At 45.5% G+C, this 19,599-nt stretch overlaps 1 protein-coding gene across 1 annotated transcript in view; it reads left to right on the top strand.

Moving 5' to 3' along the window:
* The window catches only part of VASH2 (vasohibin 2), a 78,121-nt gene extending 62,315 nt beyond the window's left edge, over window positions 1-15,806 (top strand). Inside the window, exon 8 of the mRNA XM_006268121.4 lies at window positions 12,423-15,806. Coding sequence (XP_006268183.1) covers window positions 12,423-12,495 — 73 coding nt within the window. The 3' untranslated portion in view covers window positions 12,496-15,806. The remainder of the gene's footprint in view (window positions 1-12,422) is intronic.
* The last annotated feature ends 3,793 nt before the right edge of the window (window positions 15,807-19,599 follow it).

Raw genomic sequence — 19,599 nt, 5'->3', positions numbered from 1 at the left:
AGTAGGTTCCAGATCCTAGCCACCCTGACTGTGAGGTAGTTCTTACAGATGTCTAATCTAAATCCACTCTCCAACAACTTGTGGCCGTTATTCCTTGTTATCCCAGGGGGCGCTAGGGGAAACAAGGTCTCCCCCAAACCCTTCTGGTCCCCCCTAGTGAGTTTATAGACGGTCACCAGGTCCCCCCATAGCCTTCTCTTGTGAAGGCTGAACAGGTCCCGTAGCCTGTCATTGGAGGGTCTGCCCTGCTGTCCCCGGATCATGCAGGTGGCCCTCCTCTGGACCCTCTCAATGTTTTCCACATCCCTCTTGAAGTGCGGCGCCCAGAACTGGACACAGTACTCCAGCTGTGGCCTGACCAGTGCTGCATAGAGGGGGAGGATCACCTCCTTGGTCCTACTTGAGATGCACCTGTGGATACACGATAGGGTCCGGTTAGCCCTGCCGACCGTGACCTTGCATTGTCAGCCCATGTTCATCTTGGAGTCAGTAATGACTCCAAGATCCCTTTCTGCCTCCATGCTCTCAAGAGGGGAGTTTCCCATCTTATAAGTGTGCTGCTGGTTACTACTGCCCAAGTGCAGCACCCTGCACTTGTCAGTATTGAAACACATCCTGTTTTTGTTAGCCCACCCCTGCAACCTATCCAGGTCTTGCTGCAGTCTTTCCCTCCCTGCTAACGTGCCCACCTCACCCCAAATTTTGGCATCATCAGCAAATTTAAACAGGTTGCTTTTCACCCTGTTGTCCAAATCGCTGATAAAGACATTGAACAGTGCAGGCCCAAGGACCGAGCCCTGGGGGACTCCTCTGACCACTTTCCCCCATGTTGAACATGACCCGTCCACCACCACCCTCTGAGTACGACCCTTCAGCCAATTTGCAATCCATCTGACTGTGTAGGCATTGATGCCGCAGTCACCTAGTTTTTTAATGAGGATGGGGTGGGAGACAGTGTCAAAGGCCTTGCTGAAGTCCAGAAAGACTACATCCACGGCGACACCTGCATCCAATGCTTTTGTGACCTGATCATAAAAGGCAATCAGGTTGGTCTGACATGACCTGCCCCTAATGAAACCGTGCTGGTTGCCCTTGAGCATCATCCCTGATGCCGGCCCATCACAGATGTGCTCCTTGATGATCTTTTCAAAGAGTTTCCCCAGGATTGAGGTAAAACTGATGGGCCTGTAGTTGCCCGGGTGCTCCCTCCTCCCTTTTTTAAAGATGGGGACCGCATTGGCTATCTTGCAATCATCTGGCACCTGGCCCGAGCACCACGAGCGCTCGTAAAGCCATGCCCAGGGCCCTGCAATAACCTCTGCTAGCTTCCTCAACACCCTGGGGTGGAGAGCATCTGGACTTGCTGACTTGACACGTCCAGCCCCTCCAGAAGCACTCTAACCCGGTCCTCCTCAACCTTAGGTCTGGAGGCGTTCCTGTTGAGTCTGTCTTGATTCACGGTGGGGGAGGTTGAACTAACGTGTCTGTCAGCCGCGTGGGTAGGGTTATGGGTTTGCCTAAAGCAGGTCAGGTTAGTCTGTGGGTAAGAAGACTTGCTAATAGTTTGTGGGTTCAGGTCTGGTTGTATAATATTTGGTGTAGGTTGGAAGTGGGCCTTTAAAATCAGACCCATGCAGGTCTCTGAGCTGGCATTTTCTGAAAGGTGCCTTGAATCTAACAAGGAGTGCCTTGAGACTAAAATGGTTGAGAACCATTGTCCAAGCATTACAAAATTATGTGATATATACTTGGGTGGAACAACGTGGAGCTTAGAATTTGCAAAGCAGTTGGTGACAGTGACAGGGGAGTATTTGGATCAAGATTATCTTTTGGGTTGTCATTTGTTAGCTGACTTGGATCACCCTTTTTTACACCTAGTTTTTCTGAATCTGACAACCACAAGCACTTTTGAAGTGTGTTTTGAAAGTAAATAAATTCCCAGTCTCCTTAAAAATCCTTCATTCTGTAGCCAGACTGTTGAGAATTCCATATGGTCTCCATCTCCCATCTGCCTGCCTAATTTATGCTGCTGTAATGGTGTACCTCTGTTCTTTACCTTCCAGGTGGTGAGTCTCGGGAGGTTGCTGCAGAGCATTTTGAATGCTCAGCTAGGGTGGCCATCGTAGAGGACATTCCTGTTTTCTGCTATGCTGTTCTCTGTCCTCTATTGATGCGAAACCCAATGCCTTTATGTCCTCTATTTTTCTCTTCAAAATAGAGGACATAAAGGCTTTGGGTTTTGTCTCAATAGAGGACAACTGGGCTGTCCTCTATGATGGCCACCCTATCTCTATTACAAGCATGGTGAGGTACACCTCATACACTGGCAGCCTGAATAGTAGTCAGTCTCAGTGGGGGAACCATGCTGGATGATGCAAAACACTGACCATAGGGCAACCAGATCAGCCTAGGAAGGAAGTAGTTTCGTACAGTTGTATCAAACTGTTCTCCTTGTTTTAGTTGTTTGGAGTAAATGGGCTGTTGTGTGGGTCATGGGAGAAGGAGAGGAAGAAGTTACTAAAGCTGCCACCTGTGATGGAGTTCTGAGTGTTTTAGTTGACTTAGGAACTCCCGCTATTTAACTTCTTGACCTTAAGTCCATCAGATGCCTCCTGCCGTTTGCAGCTGCCATGCTATGAAGGAGGAATGTCAGGGGTGCTCATTCAGTCTGGAATAAGGATTAAATGGGGCTTACTTAGATATTATATCCCAAGAGCCATGTGTTCACATGAGGAGGCTTTAATAAATCTGTGCAGTCTAAGCCAGTGGTCTCTGTGGTGACCCAGTAGAGGGTGCTCCTGTGCTGAGCCACCCACCTCACTGTGCCCAACCACCTTCCAGGCTCCGAGTGCCTACCTGGGAGCGCCTCATGTCTGGCCAATCCCCTTCCTGGAGCACACCCACTAGCCTGAGGGTAGCGCTGCCATCACTTGGGGTCTGGCCTGATCCTGGCACTGTGACCCCTGGGAAACACAGGCCTATTAGCCCTCGAGGGTACTCGACCCACTTCAGGAACTTGGGGTGCTTCCCTGAGTCTGAAGCACAAGTAGTGGTTTCCCTTAGTCAGCCAAACCGAGGGGACTCGGAGGCATAATCTAGCCCCTCTCCCAATAAGTCTCCCATGCTAGGTACAAAGGAGAATTTTATTGGTTACAAGGAGTAGGTTTGGAATAGGGTACAGGGTAGAGCAATATCAGAGAAATCCCATAGAGCAAACTCCCATGGCTGGGTAGCCTTTGATCATGCATCTGAGTTACTGCAAGCTGTATATCTAGTTAGATCTCGGGTAGCTTACCCACAAGTATCATCCAGAGGCAGGTGGAGAGTCCCTCTGGAGGCAGGCAGGTCACTGATCATGAGTTTCAAGAATGAGAGCAAGTTTCAGATATTCCTGCTCCTCTCTCTCTGAGTTTTCATCGTGGCTACTACTCTCCTCCTGGGCAGTTCTTAGTTATATAGACCTTATGACGTCATTTACCGGGTACAATGGAAGCCAGTACCTGTTGGCTGCCAGCCAGCCAATTTGAAATGCATCACTGGTTGCCGGGTAGACTGGCAGGGTCTCTAGCCTCCTCCCAGTCAGGTTGGCATGGCTTAGAACAATAGAGAGTGTAAGCCCTTCACCCACGTATGTGATGCCAGTCACCTAGGCAGAGGGAGCAGGTTTCCCCCCTCCCTTAGAAATATATCCAATTCAGGTTACCTAAGAGGTGGGATGTCTGCCCTCTGCAGTGCCCATGTTAACCAAATTGTCACAGAGCAGAGTTTTTGGGGAGAGACAGAGGTGGCATTCTGCCACAGTCTCCAGCCTTTTTAAATAGGAGATCACCTTTGGCATTTAAAAGCAACCCAAGATCTACCATGCACTGCTGCCAGCCCCCCAACCCCCACCCAGCAGGTAAGTCTGTGGGGAGGGAAGGTGGGGGGCGGGGAGAAGATTGAGGCAGAGGGAGAAAAAATTATTTGGGGTGCACCTTCTCAGCAGGTAAGTCCCACCCAGTCAGGACCCCACTCAACTTACCTCTTCTCCTGTCTCTGCAGCACTGTCCCTCTCCTCAGGGGCCTTGATCTAGCCCCTTCCCCTTCCTTCCCCCATGGATTGACCTGCTGGGCTGGGGCATGGCATGCATGAACACGGGCACTCAGACCCCCACCCCAGCCTTGGATCAACTCTAAGAGGCTCTGAGATAGTCAGAGGTAGTCATGGGGGACCTAAACTACCCGGACATCTGCTGGGAGACGCAGACAGCAAGGTCCCATCGCTCACGCAGGTTTCTAACCTGTGTACAGGACCTCCACCTGACACAGGAGGTGCATGGTCCCACTAGGGGGAATGCCATACTGGATCTGGTATTGGCAACAGGAGATGACATGATAGGGGACCTCCAGATCGGTAGCCATTTGGGAGACAGTGATCACCTAATAATAGAATTCAACATAAGACGGCGAGTGGGTAAGGTAACTAGTAGGGTGAAAGTGCTAGACTTTAGGAAAGCTGATCTCAATGCACTCAGGCGATTAGTCAAGGAAGCACTGCAGAGTAGGAGTTTTGAGGGGATGGGTGCCCAAGAAGGGTGGCTGTGCCTAAAGGAAACAATCCTTCGGGCACAAAGCAAGACGATCCCCGAGCGAGGCAAAAAAGGGAAAGGGGCCAGGAGGCTTCCCTGGCTGACCAGAGAAATCCAGGGCAGCCTAAGGGCCAAAAGGGGAGCACATAAAAAGTGGAAACAGGGTGAGATCACTAAAGATGAATATACCTCCTCTGCTCGTGCTTGTAGGGAGGCAGTTAGGCGGGCCAAAGCTACCATGGAGCTGAGGATGGCAACCCAAGTAAAAGACAACAAGAAATTGTTTTTTAGATATATTGGGAGTAAAAGGGAGGCCCAGGGAGGAATAGGACCACTGCTAAATGGGCAGAAACAATTGGTGACAGGTAGGGGGGACAAGGCTGAACTCCTCAACGAGTTCTTTGCCTCAGTGTTCCTAAGTGAGGGGCACGACAAGTCTCTCACTGGGGTTGTAGAGAGGCAGCAGCAAGGTGCCAGACTTCCATACGTAGATCCTGAGGTGGTGCAGAGTCATTTGGAAGAACTGGATGCCTTTAAATCAGCAGGCCCGGATGGGCTCCATCCGAGGGTGCTGAAGGCACTGGCCGACATCATTGCAGAGCCACTGGCAGGAATATTCGAACGCTCGTGGCGCACGGGCCAAGTCCCGGAGGACTGGAAAAGGGCTAATGTGGTCCCCATTTTCAAAAAGGGGAGGAAGGAGGACCCGGGCAACTATAGGCCAGTCAGTCTCACCTCCATCCTTGGTAAAGTCTTTGAAAAAATTATCAAGGCTCACATTTGTGAGAGCCCGGCAGGGCAAATTATGCTGAGGGGAAACCAGCACGGGTTTGTGGCGGGCAGATCATACCTGACCAATCTAGTCTCTTTCTATGACCAGGTTACGAAACGCCTGGACACAGGAGGAGGGGTGGATGTCGTATACTTAGACTTCAGGAAGGCCTTCGATACGGTATCCCACCCCATACTGGTGAACAAGTTAAGAGGCTGTGATGTGGATGACTGCACAGTCCGGTGGGTGGCGAATTGGCTAGAGGGTCGCACCCAAAGAGTCGTGGTGGATGGGTCAGTCTCGACCTTGAAGGGTGTGGGCAGTGGGGTCCCGCAGGGCTCAGTTCTTGGACCAATACTCTTTAATGTCTTCATCAGCGACTTGGACGAGGGAGTCAAATGTACTCTGTCCAAGTTTGCAGATGACACAAAGCTATGGGGAGAAGTGGACACGCCAGAGGGCAGGGAACAGCTGCAGGCAGACCTGGATAGGTTGGACAAGTGGGCAGAAAACAACAGGATGCAATTCAACAAGGAGAAATGCAAAGTGCTGCACCTAGGGAGGAAAAATGTCCAGCACACCTACAGCCTAGGGATATGACCTGCTGGGTGGCACAGAGGTGGAGTCCTAGTGGACTCCAAGATGAACATGAGCCGGCAGTGTGACGAAGCCATCAGAAAAGCCAATGGCACTTTATCGTGCATCAGCAGATGCATGACGAATAGGTCCAAGGAGGTGATACTTCCCCTCTATAGGGCGCTGGTCAGACCGCAGTTGGAGTCCTGCATGCAATTCTGGGCGCCACACTTCAAGAAGGATGCGGATAACCTGGAGAGGGTCCAGAGAAGGGCAACTCGTATGGTCAAGGGCCTGCAGACCAAGCCCTACGAGGAGAGACTAGAGAAACTGGACCTTTTCAGCCTGCGCAAGAGAAGGTTGAGAGGTGACCTTGTGGCTGCCTTTAAGTTCATCACGGGGGCACAGAAGGGAATTGGTGAGTATTTATTCACCAAGGCGCCCCCGGGGGTTACAAGAAACAATGGCCGCAAGCTAGCAGAGAGCAGATTTAGATTGGACATTAGGAAGAACTTCTTCACAGTTCGAGTGGCCAAGGTCTGGAACGGGCTCCCAAGGGAGGTGGTGCTCTCCCCTACCCTGGGGGTCTTCAAGAGGAGGTTAGATGAGTATCTAGCTGGGGTCATCTAGACCCAGCACTCTTTCCTGCTTATGCAGGGGGTCGGACTCGATGATCTATTGAGGTCCCTTCTGACCCTAACATCTATGAAACTATGAGATCTACCAGTGGATTGAGATCATAGGCGACGGGGGGGGGGGGGGACCATGTGCCCCTCCTGAGATTGGCCCTCGCAAGCTGGGGACTGGGGGCACTGAGAAGCTCCGGCCAGTGCTCCTCCTGAGATTGGTGGGGGCGCCGAGAGAAGCACCAGTGGCACTTCCAGTTTTGCTGCCGACGCTTCCAGTTTTGCCAATGCTGCTTCCAGGGTCAGCGATTGGCCGCTAGGGGGACCCCCCCGCCCCCCCCCCCCGTCCATGATTGGCTGCTAGGGGACCCCCATGGTCAGTGACCAGCTTTCTTTCCCCCCCCCTCCCCCCCGACTCAGGAGGCCAGACCAGTCACCCATGATTGAGATCCACTGGTTGGTGACCTCTGGTCCAAGCTTTTCCTTCTAGCAGTGAAGGACCAAGTAAGGAGGCCTGATCTTGAACTGCACTTTAACTCAGGGACTCTTCTACCATGTGAGACTCATGCTTACATCCATGCCAAGGCTTTTAGATCAGTGGTCTGGTCTCATTGACTTGTATGGTACTTGTGTGTTCCACTGAAAGTAAGTGTTTGGGTTTAGCAGTTCCCATCTGAAAAATTTGGTGTTAAAGTGCCTCTCTCCCATACATTCTGGGCATGTCTACACATGCAGTTAATGCCCAGAAAGCTTGCTGCACAGTAAAATACTGCACAGTAAGCTTTCCCCATCAAGGTGTCTACACGTGCTCCCATTGGGAGCAGCTTAGTGTAGGGCTACTCCAGTCCTGCTGTGCCCCACCTACAGCAGCCATGGAGAGCTCCAGGCTCCACCGGGTGCCAGACCTGGGCTGGCAGGGGGCACCAAAGTCAGGCCCTAGTGTCTGTGGGCTGGAGGAAATTGTCCCACCTCCAGAGCAGCTGCCTCGCAGCCCCATGCCCTGTCTCCAGATTGGGACATAGGGCTGGGAAAATGTGTCCTTCTGCAGCTGCTACTTCTCAGCCCCTGCTGATCAGGGTGGGGAGATGGGAAGCAGCAGCTGCAAGAGGGCACAGTTTCCCAGGCCCCTACCCCGATCTGCCAGTTGGGGAACAGAATTAGGAAGCAGCTGTCCAAGGGAGGGGACAGCTTTTCTGCCCCTGCTGTCTTGGCCGACTGGGAACAATTTGCTCCTGGTCAGCAGTCTACACATGCGCTACTGCACAGTGACTCTTTACTGCACAGTATAATCATCCACTGCATAGTAAAGTGTATTGTGTAGATACACCCTCTCTGTATTACAGGATGTTTCACTTAAGTCATCTGGGACCAGGTTTCCAAATGTATTTAGGTGCCTAAAGATACAGGAATGGGCCATTGAATCAGTAGGGATTAGCAGATGAAAATCTCACCAAACACTGAATTCCCATTGAGTCAATGGGATCTTGGCACGTAGACCCTCTGAAAAATCCAATTAGATGCCTAAATATGCAGATAGGGACCTAAGTACCTTTAACGGGCTGGCCCCTAGAGCCTGAGTCTGCTCTCTCTTACTCAAGGGTGAATCAATGGAGTTACACTGGTGTCATGGGCCTTGCTTTTCCAGGCTGTCCGTTATAAGACATTGGGGAGGCTGCTGCTCTTGGCAGGCTCATGCTGGAGAATCAGTTCCTTCTGATACAGGAGTCCCTCTCTTCCTGAGCCAGCTTGCTTCTGTGGTCAGACTCAGTTGCTTCCTACCCATTCTGCTGGGAGGTGTCTGAAGACTTGGGAGAACTTGGAAAAAGGGAGGGAAGCAGTGGGGGTATAAGATGTGAGTCATATGCCATTTTCTGGGTGACTAGGGTGGATTAATGTCATGTGCCAGTTGCTTAACTTCCAAAGACTGATTTAAACAGGGAGGTGAGAAAAAAGGAAACTTGTGCACTAGTGCACCCTCTTTTATTTCCTTTGTTCTTTTGGTTGGGAACTGGAAGGCCCTAAAGTCATGAATCTGGCAAGAAAGATAGTAGGCATCTATCTTCCTAGCTAAACAGTGTACTTGGGTACTGTGCATTTTGTCTATTTATGAATCTTTTATTTCCATGCTCTAATTATAGCTAATTAGAGTTTGCCGGGGGAGAGGGAGAGACCTTTCCCGCCACACAGTATCCATTTTAGTCTGAGCTAGGCTATTAGTTGGCAGGGGCTGCACGAGATACTTGGCGGTTGGTCGCTTAAGAGGGTTCACCTGCTAATGGCAAGCTGTTATTACAGACTGCTTTTGTTGACAATAAAATTATATAGGCCCTTCCTGGGAAGGGAATCTAAAGCAAAATGCTTAGGGCTTAGCTCATTAAAGTTGAAAGGTTTCTCCTTACAGTGTTTCTTTGAGGTTAAGAGCCAGTTTGTGGCTTTAGTTCAGAGATGGGTCCTGTCTACTCCAGCCTTTTGCCTGCCTGCTAGTGCTTTAACAAGTCAGCACCACGTATCGATACATATTGTGTGGGCACCCAGAGAAGCTTTGTTCTGCCATTTTCGACTCCTGCTGATATTGCTAGGTTCAGCTTTCTTGAATATACAGGGAACCCCTGCACAATGTAAACACGAGTCAAAAGGAGCTCTCCCATTGTTCATTAGCAAAATACAAAATTTGTTAAATGGTTAAAGAGCAGATTTCTTTAAACTAAATCTCTTCTAAGCTCTTTCTGTACATTTAGCATGGATACAAGGGAGGTACAATAGGGCTAGATTAATTCACGAACACTCCTAATTACACCATGCAGCTGACATGTCACCATGGGGAAGGCTCTCTCCAGTTGATTTGCTTCCTACTGAAACAATTTAATCTGAAATGTTCACTTTTTTGTTGCATTTCAAAGGCTTATCTAAATCAGAGCCAACCAATGCTTCCTGCTGGATGTTCTCCTTGCTACTATCTGTGTCCAGCAACACATCTTGGGGAGTGTTTGTAGGGGTCAAGGCACGATGCTCACTTGTTTTCACTGGTGCACAGGAGCAGCCCCACTGGATCGATAGAGTTACACAAGTGGAAAGAGAATCAAACCACCAATGGCTTGAAGAACAAAAGCTGCTCTGTATGAAATTGAGTGAAGATGCTGCACATTTGTATCTGTGTTTGGAAATAGTACATAAAGCACAAAGATCCTCTCAAATGCAAAACGTTCCCCTTGCTTTTGATCATGTTTTATTTTGGTAAATTCAGATTCAGTGTCATAGAACCAGCAAAGCAAAGAACGATTTATTTTATTTATTTATTTTTTTAATATCAGGGCTAGTTTGGAACAAGGATGTAATGTAATGCAAGTCTGAAGCAGCTTTGGCTGCCAAATGTCAGTTGACAAGGTCTATTTTCTTCTTCTCCACAAATAAATGAAGTTGAATGCATGTTCTGTGAGGGCAGTAATAGTGCATTTTTGTTTCTGGCTTTGTTTGGATGTTGAAAGGAAAACTGCTGCTTTAGAAGGCTAGAGATTTGTGTTCCTTGTTAGCACATGTATAGAGACTTTTGAAGTGGTATTTTAAAATACCTGACAATGTTTCATGATTGGTCTGAACTCAGCACCTGTGTAATGGCAGCTGCTGACATTTTTAATGGCAATTCCAACAGGAGGTACAGCCTGACAAGCATTTATTAGGTCAAGAAGATCTGGGCTGTTCCTATAATTATACAATACTGCTGATGCACAGTGTGCTTTGCAAACATTGGACCTGACTGTATACCTGTAATCCACATAGAAGAGACTTCTATGGGTGAGCTGCTCCACACCTGAGTGAGAACAGGGCTCTGATGCCTTCCTGTCAGTGCTTCCATGCTTTACTCTCAGCCTGGGAAAGGGAGTCCTGAGTGCTGGGATCATTAAGCAGCAATGCCCACAGGGATGAGTATGGTCCTTCCACCTGCACTGGGCCTTTAGAATAGTGGTTGTCAACCTCATTCGACTCAAGGCACCCCCTCAGAAAATGCCAGCTCTTAGCTTTCATTAGGTTTTTGACTATGGAAAATAAGAGAGCAATTCTTCTGCTGCAGAGAACAGGGGCTCCAGCAAGTCAGAATGTTTTTGACACAATGGCCTGCTATTTGAAATCTTTGGGCATTTATACACACACTTTTCTGTCCTGCAACGTGGCGGAGATCCGCCGCTTCCGAGCAGACTCGATTAATCGAGTCCGCTCCGCACGTGAGCTGAGGCGAACTGCGCTGTGCCACGTGCAGTAGTATAAGCGGCGAAATGCACGTTAGCGTGCAGAAAATGACAGCGGTGTTCTTTTGAGCTAAAGCACCTCTAATGTGTGCCACCGCCATTTTCTTAGTGCTGACACACATTTTGCCACTTGCACAAATGCAAGCATTACAGGGTGCTTATATATATAAAAATGCCCTTTGGGTTTTTCTTGTGAATCATGTAGGTGTTTGCACACAACGGTGCTCATATTGCATGGCACCCTTGAAAGGCATCCCAGGGTGCTGCAGTACCAGGTTGAGAATCACTGCTTTATAGGAAAGGTAGCCTACCACCTGCCTGTGGCAACCACTGTGGGGATCATCTCTGAAGGCTGGGGAAATAGAAGCAGTATGTGGGCCTTCCGACAAGGATTCATCTTCCATTGGTTTCCTGGTATCTGCTCTGGGGAGGTGGTGCTGCAGCCCATGTAGTTACATGCTGTAGTTACATGGCAGGTTAAGCAGAACTGTTGATGCTGCCTGCTGGCCAGAGGATCACTTCTAAGGCTGTTTGGTTGGACTGAGCTCATGATGACAGAAACTGTGTGCAGGGAAAGGGTTAAATGATGACTCTGTTAGCTTATAGGTACAGCTGCAGTTGGCTCACAGGAAGCAGGTGGGACATGAGTAGGCAGAACAGACATAAAATGCAGGTCCAAGGGAATGTAGGATGGTGCTGATGGATTATCACACCCTGAGCTCTGCTACCCAGGCTTTAGCCATGCACTGGATGCAAAGACAGGAGATTGAAGCTCCCCTTAAAGAGAACTTGTGCATTAACCTGTCCTAGGGTGGCCGTCATAGAGGACAGTCTGGTTGTCCTCTGTCTTGTCTTGATGTGAAACCGGACGCCTTTATGTCCTCTATTTTTCTCTTCAAGAAAAATTGAGTCTGCTTTGAGTCTTGAAGAGAAAAATAGAAGACATAAAGGTGTTGGGTTTTGTATCAATAGAGGACAGAGTAGCAGAAAACTGGAATGTCCTCTATGATCATGAATGCCACATGCCCTCTGAGGCTGGGGGGGCATGGCGAGCTCCTGCAGGTGGCGGCGGCGGTGGCGGCAAGTGGTGAGCTCCCGCAGGTGGCCGTGGCGCTGTTGGCGGGGGGGAGGTGCAACCACCTGCAGATGCTGGTGGCAGCAGCCAGCAGCGATTGGGGACCTCCTGCAGACACCATCAGCATTGTCGGGTCGGGGGTGGTGGCGAGTGACCACCGCCCACAGGCGCTGCCGGCAGTGTCAGCGGCGCTTTTTGCAGGGGTGCACCGCCAAGCTCAGGGGGGTGCATGTGCACCTACATGCACCCCTTGCACGTCGCCAATGTCTATGATGGCCACCCTAACCTGTCCCCAAGATGTATAAGCAAGCAAGTATGGGCATAGGGCTTTGAGGATGATCACGTGAGGTGAGGTAAGCCTGCAACAGACATATCTGCACACAAAGTCAAATTGATAACATGGCCATTTGTTTAACACTATGCCTGGATTAAGTGATGAGAAGCCTTGTTCTGTTAGTTTCCTTTTAATAATGAACTGTGTCTGGGTTTGCAATGGGGTTGTTCATTACAGCAGATCCAAGAAATGTTGAATGAAGCCTTCTTTTCCCTCTTCTGGTGCAGGCCTGCAGTGATGGACAAGAAAGGGGGTGACCTCACTACGCTGAATGATGTCGGCTATCAACTGCGCATCTAACAAAGCCATAGGCCAGACTGAGGGCTTCCATGGTGCTTCTCGCTGCACTTTGCTCTGCGCCCCATTGGAAGGAAAAAGGACTATTTATTAAGATCTTCTGGATTTTTTTTTAAGTCTCACCGAGGAAATAGGAATTCTAGAATGAAGGTGGTGGTAACTTATTTTTTTTAATTCATGAAGTGGCATCAACGAAAAATTTAATTACTTTTATTCCTCCTCCCCCCATCAAATAGGAGAAAACTATTGTGCTAGAGGGTTTTTAAAAAATTGAAATAATTGTTTCTCTTTTTTTTTTTTTTTACTGGCTTTGAACATTTGTGCTACATTGGTAGTATTAGGAGTGGTAATTAAATCATACTCCTCATTGTGTTAAAATGTGCTGGGGTGCAGTATTAAAAAAATCAAGTCCAATATTGATAGTTAATTCAGCAATAAACTAGCAGTGCAGAGGTGGGTGTGAGTTTTAAAGTGTCAACATTACCTCACTAAACTTACAACAGATATGCAAGATTGACAGTATTATTTTGTAACTCCTTTGTACTGTTTCCCAGCATTTTTGGTAGACTTATGATGGCATTAGATGGCACCCTGCCACCCTATTATGTGCATGCCTATGAAAGAGGTTAAGGTATGTTTATATGCAAGTGTCTTCTTAAAAGCACTGACATAATCTTAGAGATATGGAAAAACTGTTTGAGGTTTTTGTTGCTTTTTTAAAATGCTGATAACTGACCAATAATGGATTTTTTTAAATTTTCGTAAGTTTTTTATACTTTGTCACAAGCTTTTAAACTTTCCAGACTACAGTGTTTAAAGCACAAGGCACGGAGATCATTGTTTTGTAGAGACAAGTGTCTGCATTGTAGAGACAAACTGTTTGGTGTACATTCTCAGAATAACAGAGAAATGTCAGAGTCCAGAGCTTTTGCTCAAGTGTTTACTTTTTGCTTTTGTAATTTTTTTCACATGTAATTTTCTAATCATGTGTCTGAAAGGTTGAGTAGTCCAAGGTGGTGATGTCTTATGGTGAGAGATCACTGAGGAAGTCATGCTGCCACCAGTTTTTCAGGAAGGTTTTCCTTGCTGTGGATCATAGAGACATACCTCTACAGTGTTGGGAAGGAAATTCATGTTGGAGTAAATTCAGCAATAAAATTAGATAATATTTTTTAACAAATGATATCTGAAAATCAAGTTCTTTCCTCTTGTGTCTTCCCACTGAAAACTACTGCTAAGACCATGTGGCCACATCATCAAGAGAACTGTCTCTTTGAGGTACCTAATTGAAGGGGTTTAAATTTTCTTAAGTGCTCAGACCTCTACAGTTCTCCCTGAACTCTCTGAGGAGCTGTTGGTTTGGAGTACTTGAAAATATAGCTAATTCAGCAGGTTTCTAAGTAGAAGCAGAGCTCTTTTGAAAGTCCAACATATGCCTTGTATATCATTGAAAAAACATACTGAACTATTACCTCTCTTTGATTCTTGGAGGAGGGAGAGGTAGACAAAATCTTAGTGAATGAAGGGATTTGGGATCCTGGAATGCTAGCTGAATCAGCAGATGAATGAAATGGATATAGGTAAAAAGGAAAAAGAACATGAGGAAAACCAGGCCCCAGCTGGAAAGATATTTTAGCAAACACTTCAAGCTGCACAGAATAGCTGAGTGTGAAGAACTACTAGACTAGGAAACCAATATGGAATAGAAGTTATCCTGTTCCAAACATTAATACATCTTCCGTTCACTACCATTAGATGCTGAAAACACAGCAGAAAGAAATGTAAATGAACTTGGGGTTTATTGCTTTAACTAGTAACTTCCTTTCTCCCATCTCTCCATGTGAGCATACAACATCCAGGTTAATTTCAGTTGTATATGTGATAAGTCATTAGGCAACTTAACTTCCAATATAGCAAGCTTTATAGCTATTCGGTTACAGTCCACAACAGGAGCCTCTGCTTTATCAAAAAAAATTTGACTGTTAAGTCAGTTCCCCAAAGTTAGGCCCTGATTTTCCTTGTCTTTGCAACTGGTGTAGCAATTTTCATGTGTGCAAACAGGTGAAAGAAACTTTACTCCTCACTCTGCTCAGTAGAAATGAGTCTTCCATAGCCACGTACCCTGTGTAATTGGGCCCTAAGATACTAGTAGAGTGAGGAATGTTGCAGTTTCTTAAAAAGTAATTGTAAAGTAGCAGCAGGCCAGCTAATTTATTGTCGTGTTAAAGTCTCACCACCACAGGTATGGTGGTGAATAAACTTTATGATGTACTGATCTGATGTCTGGTTGCTTGTAGATGAAAAAGAACAAAAGAAAAAGGCCTTTTTTAATGGATGCCTTGTTTTAAATTGAATGTGGTTCACTACAGGCTTGTACAAAGCTCAGTGCAAGCCTACCTTTAGACTTCCCCCTTCGTTTCCCTCTTCCCACAAAACCAACTGGCTGGTAATGTTTACTCTGCACCTCTCCAGCTTTTATTTGGATCATGGCTTGTCTTCTCTCCCTCCTCTAAAGATCAGCACTAGGGATGATGGCATAACTGAATTTTCAGGATAACTTAAGTTGTAGACAGGGCCCCTCATAGGCTTTGTTTGCAAGCGTCAGCTCTTATTTCCTTTAAGTTTTTAAGAATAGAGTTTGGGGGGTACAGCTGAGGTAGAAGTTAAAAAAGATCATGTCTTCTGGTTGAAATTCCAACTAGGTTCAAATTTTAGTTCTAAAGCAATAAATGCTTCTTCATAGGTTCCAATTCTGCAAAACAGAGATCAGCTTTGTTCGCTTAAACAATAGGTGTCTAGATTCTGAAAGTTAGACTACTGAAGGAACAGAACTCTGGACTTAAACTGTATTTTTTTTTCATTAGGTTACGCCCAATTTTGAAAACTATTCAAGTTGGGTTTTGTTTGTTTGTTTTTGTTTGTTTGGTTTTTTTACAGATACCGTAACTTTACACCTCTTCCCACTTAATAACAACTGAAGTTTTTACCAGTATTCAGAACATTTTGGGTTACATCTTTTTTAACCTAACTTATACTGAAGCTTTTATAAACTGTAGAGCTATGTGACAAGCTATTTTGTATGTTTTGGTTTTGAAGTTCAGTCAAATATTCATCCTCTTGCTGTTTGCTCTTACAATTGCATTTCTGTTGACTCATAACTGTGATTCTAGTGACTATTTTTCTAGCTTATTGCAAACGTCAAATGATATTGTAGAATACACGTGCATGGGGGCTCTGCTTTTTGCTTTTCTCATCACTTGTACATTTATATGAAGCATGAAACTTTAATAAAATGTCTTGGAAGTCTTTTTAAATGATCTCTTTTCAGTTTGTTTGGCAACATATTACCATAACTCAGTTAGTCATGTAATACTGTTGTAATATTTATTTTTAAATCATTTACTTTTGTATAACCTCTAAATCAAGGGAATGCAATAAAATAGGATATTTTTCTAAGATCTTACAACATGAAATGAGTTGAAGGCAACTAACATAAATTAGTCTAAACACTTAAGCCTTAACTATATGGTGGGTTCTTGTTTTACTGTTGATGGTGCCTGATGAGAAAAGCTGAAGATGGTAGTTTTGCACATCTTGCTGTACGTCTCAGTAAGTACCAAAGAATCAGCAGTACTGAGTGCTGCATTATGACTAGCTTGCACTGAGAGTAAAGTCTCTGAAGTACTGTCCTCACACCAAAGGAAGTTCTGTTAGGTGTAGAGGGTTGCCTTTTCCAAGAAGCAAGGGACATTAGAGGTCCTTTATCAATAACCCGTGCTGAACAAATACATTAGTGCCCTCATTTTTACAGCTGAGCCCTATGGAGATGGACTGTCCTTGAGGCAGGTGTTTTCCTTTGAGACTGTGGTGAAACAGGCATTTAAATGTGATGAGAACTAAAAGTTCTATACAAGCTTTGGAGCCTGTACTTGGATTATTCTCTGCAGTCCTATCTGTGCCAGGCAGCTCTTGGCTTGAAAATGTGGTCCAAACATATGCCTGTTTAAAATGTTTGTCTTGGTACGTTTCATCTTTCAGAACTGTGATAAGATGCAAACTAGCTAGCATTAAATATTTCAATTCTCAGCTAGGTTTCATTATCTTGTAGCATCGCAGAAGTACTTTTTCAGCTAGCTCAAGGTTATGCTTGAGGGGCTGCGAAGATGAGAACACAGGCCACCAGTTGTCTTTCCAAATGAATGTTTTCCATTTCCTTTGAACTCTGTGCACAACAGTTTTATTATGGCCTGTAAAGCTTCTTGTGTGAGCTTTGAGGGTTAGTATAGGTTTCCAAAGAATGGGAGTTTGGGTTTACATTCAGAACACAATGGGAGCATCTACATGAGACGCTATGTCTAAAAGCATGAGAAGTAGCGTCTAAAAACAACTCCACCGCAGGGACTGCGCAGTCATTTAGCTGCAGTACCAAATGCAAAGTCTGGAGTATGTGTAACCTCAAAGTTTAAGGAAACATTTCTGGGTACAGATTTTCAGGGCCTTGATTACAGTTCATATTGGCCTTACCTGCTACAAGGCCACAAGGGATGGAGATTTGAATAAGAAAAGCTGTGTGGTACTAGAAGACACACACTTTTCCAGCAGAAATAAATACCTTCCCCCCTCCCCCAACTCAAGATAAAAGACAAAGAAACTTTTACTCCCAAGCCCTATTGTTACAATGCACCATGCTGTGCACATGATAATAACACAAGCATAGAAATGCACATGCTGCAACATTACACCATTAATACACTGTAGTTTAATGCAAGAACCATGGTAGTCATTAAAACACAAGCCGGGTCCCTGTTGGTATTTAAATTCTATGGTCTGTAGTCTGAGCTCCCAAGAGTGTAGCTGAAAAAGGGATGCAAAGCATGTAGCTGGAAGCTGCAGACCATGGTAGTTTTCCACCCGTTGCTTAGCTGGTTAACTAGGCTACACTTTTCAGGTCACATCATCTTGTTTGCAAGGTGGCAGAACTGTTTTCTGCCAACCTGATTTGTTAAAATAAATAGATTCAACTAAGTTTCATAAGAATGTAACCTGTAAACATTTGGATCAACAAAAAAGAAACTTGACTGTGCTGAAGGAAAGCTTCCAGATTCAATGGAAATCTTTGTTTTCCCTAGGCAGGACACATTTTTATTAAAACACTGCTGTGTAAAGGCAGTATCTACAAACCAACAAAGAGCTTTAAAGAACGTAACTTCTTCTGCTACCACTCACCCTTGCTTCTATATAAGTTACTGGCCTACAAACCTCGGATGTACAGACAAGGTCTAAACTTCTATACTTTAGCACTATTAAATAAAGGACATAAAAAGGGCCTGTGCTGTATGCTCTATGATTCCAGCTGCACAGTTGGGATATGTGGTTCCAACATACCGCAAATGCTTTGAACACGAGGCATTCTGATACTGAGAGAGACGGGACTAAGCCTTCTTGACTTCTGCAATATTGTTTGGTCCTAACTGCAGCACAACTACACATTGGATTCCCAAGATTAGAATACCCTGATCCACCTAATCAACCAACTTGATTCCTGATGGACACGCTAATGATTATGAACCATCCTACTTCTACATGTGCTAATTCTTTATGGAAGAATGAGGGGAGAGAAGTGTTGGGGAGGGGGAAGGAGAAGCTTAAGGTTTTTTTTGTTTTAGATACCTTAATTGCCAGCAGTGATTATGGATGCAAACAATTTTGGTTACTACATATTCAAATATGTGTACTTACCTCAAGTGATAAGAATGAAGCACTTCTGTTGATTATTACAACCACCTCACACTGTTCTATGGAAGGAAGAGGTTACATACAATTTGGGTAACTTTTACTTTGCTGAAGATAACAATCCATTCATTTTTTGCTCACTTAAAACTGGCAGCTTTTGTAATGTCCATTTAAAAAGCCATACTGGAGCATTTGAAAAAATAAAACAATCAACTGAAAACAGAAAAATCTGATCTGAGCCAGAAAACAAACCTTTGAAATTCAAAGCTCCTGCATTCAAATATTGAGTACAGTCAACTGGACGGGCTAGTACACATTTCTTCACTATTCTTTGGACAGCCCCTGCAGACACTGAGCACTGCTGTTTGTTTGCTGGATTTGTCTTGGCACCAAAAGAACAGACCATAGCATAGCAAGCAAGCTGAGGTATGTTTTTTTTTAAGTTTTCTAACAGACTAAGTCCCATATAGTCAGAACATCATAATCAATGAGCTTATAGCTAGACTTAAAACAACCCTGTACTCATGGCATATTACACCTCATTTATGCAGTAAGAACCTCGTTCCCTCCCAGTGCAGATGCCAGAATAACAGCATTTAAGTTTGAGGTTAGGAGGGAACTGTTGTAGAGTGAAATTATGGAATCATCATTTGATAACTTTTGCAGCTCCTTGTGTACAACAGAGCAGGCAGCAGCAGGGGCCAAATTCTGTCCTACAGGACAGAAAGGGGATGCTTGTTAAAAAAATACTGCAGGTATCAGGGATTCTTTTGCTCCACCAGAACAGAGTTCCAATCTCTGCAAGTGCATAAATCTCAGACGGCAGCTACTGCAACCTGCTCCCTCAGCTGGACAGTGCTTCAACACCTTCTGCTACTACTCACCCTTACTTCTGCATAAATCACTGACCTACAAAGCTTGTGTGATATGTGGACAAGCTCTAAGATAGCGGCTTAGGAATTTCTCTGATGCCTGGTGTCTTGTAGGGCATGCTGACAAAAAACCAAGCTACTGCATGTGCATTACAGCTCGAGAAATGTCTGCATCTGAATATTTTTAAAGCTAATTACTTAGTATTGAACTTTAGTGTTCAGCATTCATTGACTGGATTGTTGTTAGCATGTAGAGACAGATGGATTAGCTCAGTGTGCAGATGGATCTTTCAATCACAATCTAGCAAAGTGATAAAGAAAAAAAAAAGAGAGAGAGACTCAAGCCAAAATGAAAATCTAATCCCAAAAATACGAAATTGAAGTGCTAGTTCAATCACCTGGACTGTCATTGGCACTATATCCCCCCAGGGCAAAAATAATGTTTTGTTTTCTTTTCAGAATATAAAAGGTGAGATCATTATATGTTGGCGATTCTGCAAAT

Source organism: Alligator mississippiensis, chromosome 1 (genome assembly GCF_030867095.1).
Source record: "Alligator mississippiensis isolate rAllMis1 chromosome 1, rAllMis1, whole genome shotgun sequence".
Classification (NCBI taxonomy): domain Eukaryota; kingdom Metazoa; phylum Chordata; order Crocodylia; family Alligatoridae; genus Alligator; species Alligator mississippiensis.
This window is presented reverse-complemented; position numbering and strand designations above follow the sequence as displayed.